This window comes from Lipophrys pholis, assembly GCF_963383615.2.
Source record: "Lipophrys pholis genome assembly, chromosome: 20".
Lineage (NCBI taxonomy): Eukaryota > Metazoa > Chordata > Actinopteri > Blenniiformes > Blenniidae > Lipophrys > Lipophrys pholis.
This window is the reverse complement of record NC_137648.1, coordinates 10,684,808-10,692,340: the sequence shown is the minus strand read 5'-3', so window position 1 is coordinate 10,692,340 and position 7,533 is coordinate 10,684,808. Positions and strand designations below refer to the sequence as shown.

Here is a 7,533-nt window from a genome sequence, read left to right as displayed (position 1 = left end):
CTTAAAGTGGCTGCTACGTAAGCACAAGCTAAAAGTTCACATCAAGATATCACTGGAGCTCCACCTGGTTGCACATTAACCAGTTTATGTCCATATAATTAATGCACCGGTAGGCCTTTTAGGGCTGCAGGCACCCGTGATGACATGTGTCCTTTCACAAGTCATACAGCTGTTTTTAACTTCAAACTTCATCATTCAAATGCTGAAATAAACCATAGACATTATGATCTTGGTAATTTAGTCTTAAAACGCCACAATTTGTTGATCTGTGTTGGAAAAATTGTAGTTGAGTGCAATTACTATTTACCTAAAAAAAATAATTTGTTCCTTGGAAAGTAGCTTGTGTTTGAGCATTGTTTTTGATATTGTTGGGAAACACTGGCTGAGCCGTCAGCACTGTGGGATTCAGCCTGATTCACTCACGAGCTGCTCAACTGAAGCTCTTTACAAGTCAAATGGTTGGTGGTGCAAACAAGATATTTTTGGACTGCTCGGGTCAACAATCCTATTATATTGATGTGCAGGTGATCCACGGCGCTTCTGCAAAGGGGAGACAATCCAAAGCAGTCATGCAGATCTTGACATAACTCCTGTTTTTTTTTGAGAGAAAACGATTAATGGATGATTGAAAACGAGAAGAAGCAGCCGGAATAAACTACAAGCATGTAGACAGTTTATTATTCCATCAAAAGTAAGACGCTCACAGAAACTTCAGCTTTGGTATCTGATAGAATCTGGACGTTCTTGCTGTGAGGCGAGAGCGCCGACCGCTGCTCCACCGTGCGGCCCTCCTAATATCGTCAATATGGAAAATGTCTTTTAATAAATGTCTTTTCCCACACTTGGTGACTTTTAACACAACACTGACGTAAACTTTAGAATCCTTTTTGCTCATCAAATGAAATTGCATGCAGCCGTTTTATGGCACTTCAAGCAGAAGAACAAGATGCCGCATTAACCTTCACCTTCTTGTTCTTTTCTTTCTTTCTCTCTTGACTCTTTAGCTGCTCACAGCAAAATGTAGCCGTTCATTGGACACCTGCTGATTTGTGTTCCCGACTGATGCTGGGAAAATGGTTAGAATATTGGTTTCAGATAATAACGGCAGATCCACTTCTGCACATTCTGGTATTATAAATGAAACGTCTAACAGTGTCCACAAGATGCTGTTTTTATTATATTATTGTGATTATGAATGATAAAAAAATTATTCACAATGAAAACTGTCTTATTTCGCGGCTCTTATTGATCTTTATTGCTGTTTTTAAGTGTATTGTATTGTTGCCTTGAGGTTATATTGTCATTTTTAGCACTTTGAGATGAATTCATGTAAAGTGCCATACAAGTAAAATGCATTATCATTATTGATAAAGGGAAACCAAATACTGTCAGATTCACTGAAGGTATTTGGTGTATGTTTAAATAGTTGCTTGAATTTCTTGCATAATATTTCATATGTTAAGATAACGCCATCAGTCACTGCACTACTAAAGAGGCCAGACAATATAGTGTTGAAGCTATTATAATAAATACTACAACAAATAGCACCGATTGTGTGAATCAGCCCTGCTATTTCTTCCACAATACCGTTGATCCAAGTGGATTTGAGATTCAAGACAGTCATTACATTGTGGTACACAGCGACAGTGTGCAAACTTGCAACTTTAATATTGTTGTACAGTACGATTTCAACAGCATTCTTTACAATGCATCCAACACCCCACCCCCGATAAATAGAATTTCAGATAATCTAGACTAATCTTTATATTTTCCTCAAAAGTTTAACATTTATTAGTGGACAGTGATGTCATCAAACACATTTAATCTTTTTCAGTAATAAATAGGGGATTCAATGTCTTCAAGGATTGATTCACGGTCACTGTCAAGGATCAAATGATGTTTGTTTGTTGTTGTTGTTTTTTGTCACAATCACATTGAATTGTACAAATCTTTGGTAAATTTAACAATCCAATGCTACTAAACTTAAAAATCAAAAACCACCTAACAGGCTAAGATTTATAAAGTCATCACTGCAGTTTTCTCAGATTACATGACGGTTATCAAAGACTCATTTCCAACTTCAATTTTAAGATTTAATTAATTACACTTTTGGAGATTTGAGTAAATATGCAGCATAAAGGTCTGCACTCCATAACCCGACACAACAAAATCAGCACAGTAATGAAGGCACTTCATTCTGTTAGAGAAGATAAATCACAGTTGATTGAACAAAAAGTCAGACGTGAAACAACAGTCCTGCATAGCACTGCTCAACACAAAAACAGAAAAACAAAAAGTCACCCATTCTAGGAAAAAAAAAAAAAAAAGAAAAAATTGTTCTGCGTGTTTGATTGTTTTTGGTAACTAAAATATTACTTGATAGAATAGTAAAACCTCCTTTCTCTGATAGAAAAATTACTTTAGGTATGTCTTGCTCTTAGAAACATTTACGTATGTACATACAGTAATATAATCTTTACTCAGTCAGAGTCCTGTACAAAGAGTCCGAGAATCCAGAGATGGTGAGAATCCGTACGCTTGCTTTCTCTAGGTTCGATCATGATCATTTGTCCGAAAGCCTCCGACTTGGAGCGGCGCCGGGACTCGCGGAGCCGACCGTGGGACGGGAGCGAGGCCGCTTGCGGTGGCAGCGAGGGGCGGCCTCTGCTCGGCGATGCCGAGGCGGGAGGGACCAGCTGGAGCCGCCGTCTGCTACCTGTTCCTCAGGCTCTGTAACAGACTGTAAACGTCCTCCTCCTTACTAAGACCCTCAAACAGAGGGATCAGGTCCAGCAGCTCTGTGTCCGTCATGTCATCAAACCAGGACTGCACTGGGACCTGCAAAGCAAAGAGGAACACATTGGAGTTAAAGGACGGAGCATATATATATATATATAGAGAGAGAGAGAGATCTCATTTAGCTGTCAGTATTATGTTATAGGTGAAAAGCTGATGGGAGTGTTGAGTAAATAATTAATGGGGGGAAAAGCATCAAAGGCGCAAAGAGTGTCAGCAGCTTCACTGAGCAACTCTTCCCGAAGGGGAGAACCCTCATAAAACTATGAGTGCTCCCTCCAGCTAGAAAAAAAAAAAAAAAACAACCCTTGAGATTAAATATGCTAACAATGATTCACAGATAAAAACTACCAAATCATCATTAGCATCATAAGTAACATATTTTAGTTTCAAATGTGCATTTTGACCCTGTTTTGGAAGGCAGAGTCGATCGGTTGAAACACACTGAAGGCAGCACATCTTTCTGATCGTTAACTAAACCATGACTCCCAGAAAGTAAAGAAATTGTGCTTCGCAACCGCATTAGGCGGGACGGACAGAAGCGCCTCAATAATGGCGCAGTTTTTGACAAATCGACAAGCAAAGACGACGTGCATATAATTATAGTGAGCTTAAGGATTGTGCAATTTCTTTTACGGTTTAAATTTCAATGTGGCAAGATAAAAAGCCACAACTTTATCAAGATCTCTGGACAATAAAGATGTGATAATAAAAAGAATTATATTGATGTCCTTGGGGAAATGATTTCCATGCATATAATCCACCTTAGTTTACCTTAATTAGAAATACTAGGAGCTGGGGTCTTGTTCAGCGGCCCCCCCCGTCAGTAGCTGGATTTACCCTGCAAACGTCTGAAAACAAGCTCTCTACTCTAGCTTCTAGGCAAACACTCTAAATAGACAGGACACACATGGTCACGATCACTTCTGTTATTCTATTATGTGCCGTTATGCTTGGTTTTATGAAGAAATTATAGTCACAAGGAAGCAGTTTCCTTTACTTTGTTAAATATTCCAATTGTGTTGTGACCTGAAATTTGCTCCGTGAAGCGATTAAAAACGTCAGGACTCTTTCGTAACCAGCGAGGCTGTATAGTTTATATTGTTTTAGTGTTTAAAGCCGAGATTTGGCCCCTCGTGGACTTTCAGGACATCATCAAACAATGCTTCAAAGTATCACCACGGTGTGCTCAAAGAGTCGAAGGTGAAAGTTACTCACGGCGTTCTCAGGGTGGAAGATGTAGGAGGCAGGTGAGTTGTCTATGATGATGACTTTACTGAGCTCTCGGCCCAGCCGGCTGAGGTCTTTGACGTAGTTTCCTCTGTGGAAAACACAGGATTCCCTGAAGAGCCGGGCACGGAACACCCCCCACTGGTCCAGCAGGTCCGCCACAGGGTCAGCATACTAAACGGAGCGAACACCACGGGGTCAGAACAGTGAACGTAGTGTAGAAATACGGGGGAACGCCAGCTGTGAACCAACCTTGGCTAAACTTGCTGTGAAGAGGACGCACTCGTACAACTCCCCCATCTTCTGGAGGAACTCGTCCACATGAGGCCTCTTGAGGACGTACACCTGAAACACACACACAGCAACACACGTTTGGCACAAGAAATATTTTGCTTCAGGGACCAAAGAATTGGTTTTGCATGTGATATGAGGAGAATTTTAAACTCGTTCCAAGCGGCTGTCACTTGCAATTATCGCTTTATTAATCTTTAAAATATGTTCGATTCATTCATGTTTCTAAACAAAATGTATAGACATCCATTTTTATTTTCATCTGTATTAAACTCTGCCTGTCATTCTTTCAGTTTGAGTTCAAACAAAAACTACATGACTCCTTGTGTGTACGATAATATGTGACACTTCTTAAATGAAAATGATATAACCATTAACAAAATGGACATATTGAAGAAACAGTGGTTTGCAACATTTCAAAAACTTTTCGCAAAACTTCTCCCGACCACATTTGCCTTGGTTTGCTCATCTTCGTCCTCTTCGTCAGACCTCGGCGGGTTAGTCGCTGCCTCCAAGTGCAAGTAATCAAGCATAGGCCAGAGCGGACGCAGAAAGCCTATCCTGGATTACTTGAACATGGCTACAGGTACGTTCAGGCGTCTTCTGCTTGGAACGGGACACAGAAAGAAAAACTTCCAACGTCAGCATCAAACACCAAAGCAACAGCGTCTCTAATCGTGTTGCAGGTGTGAAAGTACTTTCATTCAGACTTCGTATTTCTGTCTCTGGGAAACGCACCAATTTCTACTCTGTGTTGCCAAAAAGTAGGGACTCTGTCACTTTATTTAACAACTGTTCTGACACCTTTAGAGAATCTCTTTCCGAGCAACTCGCTACAAATCTAGTGATTTTTTTCCCGGCGTTGTTGAGGACTGAGATGGGGAAGAAACACACGGAGTGCTTCTGTGGGTTTTTTTCCCCTTCAAAAATGACTTGCAGGCAGCTGAAACACAACAGCCCTTATCTGCTGCAGTTAAAACAGAAGATGTTCATCCCTCTCTGCTCACAGTACCATCTAAATGCATATGAAGCTGCTATATCTGAATTTGTACCTCTAAACACATTGAGGGTTTTTTTTCTCTCTCCTGTGGTCTTTATTATGATTATACTGTATGGCCAGTTAGTTGGTCAACCTTTTAGCCACGGGGACAGCCAAACTATACTTTTCTTACAAAAGGAGTTGGCGACACCACTATTGCGGCGTGTGATACGGTACCTTTGACAAGCAGTGGGAGCTTTGTGACACAGTCACGACACGGCTCGTCTGTTGTTACAGCAAGCAAGGACACAAAGGGTGAAACTGTTTAGCTTTCCTGACGTAGCCGCAGCATATTGGGGAGCAGAAGCGTCTGAAGAAAGGAGCATTGAGCCAAGAAATCCATTTGATCTCCTATGAATTAATACGGATTATTTCGCCTGAGAACTTCTGGACGGCTTCCACGACAGTGCGGTTTTACCTGATGTACAGTGCCATCAATCTCCACTGGAACGATGAAGTCTGCATTGCTGATGGGCTGCAGGAAGAAACGGGGAGAGGAATCAGAAGTTGCTCAAAACTACACAACCTGACAGGGAAACAGTCTAGTCTTATGCCTCAATTTTACTTGGGGGGTGGGGGTGGGGGTGGGGGGTTAAAATACTCCTGCAAGGTGCCCCAGGCAAACGATGAAGGCTTAAGTATAATGTGGTTCCCTGTGCTCCGGCGCTCCGTTTCTCGGTGTTAAACAAAAACGAGTCGCGAGACTCCGGGGAGAAACCCAGGAGCCGAGCGGGATGACAGACGAGGACAGGAGGAGCGCTGCCATTTTCTCCGCGTGACTTGTGTCATTTTTAAAAGCACAAAAGGGGAAGAGGAGAGGTGCAGGAGGTAGAGGAAGATAGAAGCCAGAGGGGCGTGGGCAGACGGCACGCAGAGGGCGTTAAGACGAGGATGAAAGGATTAGGTAGGAGGCAAGTGGTGTCATTTCAGGAAGGAGGAGAAAGAGAAACAGGCGACAGAGGAAAAATGTCTCATTTTCATAAGAAAGCGTTTTAAGTAAGAGCCATCATCTGTTTGTTTAGTTCATACAGGCAGAGACAGAAAGCGCGTTATCTAACAGCATTATTGTACATGTTAAGTTGGCAGCAATACATACGTTTATGTCGGGGAAAATGCAATCAAATGTAACTACATGTCCTCATTTTTTTGTCCTCGTTTATTTTGCTGTCCCGTGAAGAATGCCGACAGAAAATTGTCTTGAGGTTTGAAGGTTATCAAAACAAACAATCTTTTTTATTAGAGTCTCTGTCGTAAAATGCTACATTTCTTTCGAATTAATTCGTAAGACGATCCTGCACATTTCTGACCAACAAATAATTTCCACAGACAAAAATCAGTTACAGAGAACTGGGGCTAGGCGAATTAGCAAACTTTGGTATCTGGTGCTATTTTACCCCATTTATGATTAAATCCAGATACAGCCTTAATGCTGGTTAGATTATCTGCAAAAGAGTCTTGTCTATTTGATTTATTGCCGAGCAGATAACAACCGAGTAAGGTCCTGTTGCTGTTTATGGATATATAGCATTTTATGATGCCGTGCATGTATCAACATTATTTGTTGATTTCAGTTCAAGTAAAAAAAAAATGGTAATAGTTGGTTATGTGGACAGAAGTTTGTCTGAAGTTGCTTCCTTTTAACAAAGAGTTGCCACAGCGAATCATTGCAACTTGCAGCATAAACGTGACTAGTTCTCACACCCGACAGCCAAAGTTGTATAACAATAGTCACTAAATTGCTATCAATCCTATAATATAAGCGTATATATGATGTTTTTAAATGGTGACCTGACCCGTCCACACTATGACTTTAAAGAGCTGATGCTCTTAAGTGTGTATGAGACCTGTTTTACTTCATTTTATAAGAATACTAAGCATGCAGCTCTTATGTAAAGCTCCACCCACATTCCCCCGTGTTTGTCCCACAAGTCCCGTTGCTGTTTGCCTCCAGGCTTAAAGCTCCAGTTGGTCAGAAGGCACAGTTCAGTGCCATCCAGCAGAGGGGGTGTTTGCTGTAGGAATACTAAGCACATGGTTTGACCTTCCACATGCCACCTGTATAATCCATCTAACTGTTCATGTGCAGTATATTAGTTTATTATTACCAATATCATACGCTGGGGGAGTTCAATTACTTTATGTAAGTTTTTGCAGTATTCAGACTCGGTTGTTGTTTA

At 41.2% G+C, this 7,533-nt stretch overlaps 1 protein-coding gene across 2 annotated transcripts in view; it reads right to left on the bottom strand.

Annotated features, from left to right (window-relative positions):
- Positions 1-652: 652 nt before the first annotated feature.
- ctdspla (CTD (carboxy-terminal domain, RNA polymerase II, polypeptide A) small phosphatase-like a) overlaps positions 653-7,533 on the bottom strand; it is a 34,157-nt gene continuing 27,276 nt past the window's right edge. For both annotated transcript variants that reach the window (XM_080489146.1, XM_080489145.1), the window contains 4 exons: positions 5,775-5,831; positions 4,279-4,371; positions 4,015-4,200; positions 653-2,838 (listed from right to left, as the gene is read on the bottom strand). In XM_080489146.1, coding sequence (XP_080345272.1) covers positions 2,713-2,838; positions 4,015-4,200; positions 4,279-4,371; positions 5,775-5,831 — 462 coding nt within the window. In that variant the 3' untranslated portion in view covers positions 653-2,712. The remainder of the gene's footprint in view (positions 2,839-4,014; positions 4,201-4,278; positions 4,372-5,774; positions 5,832-7,533) is intronic.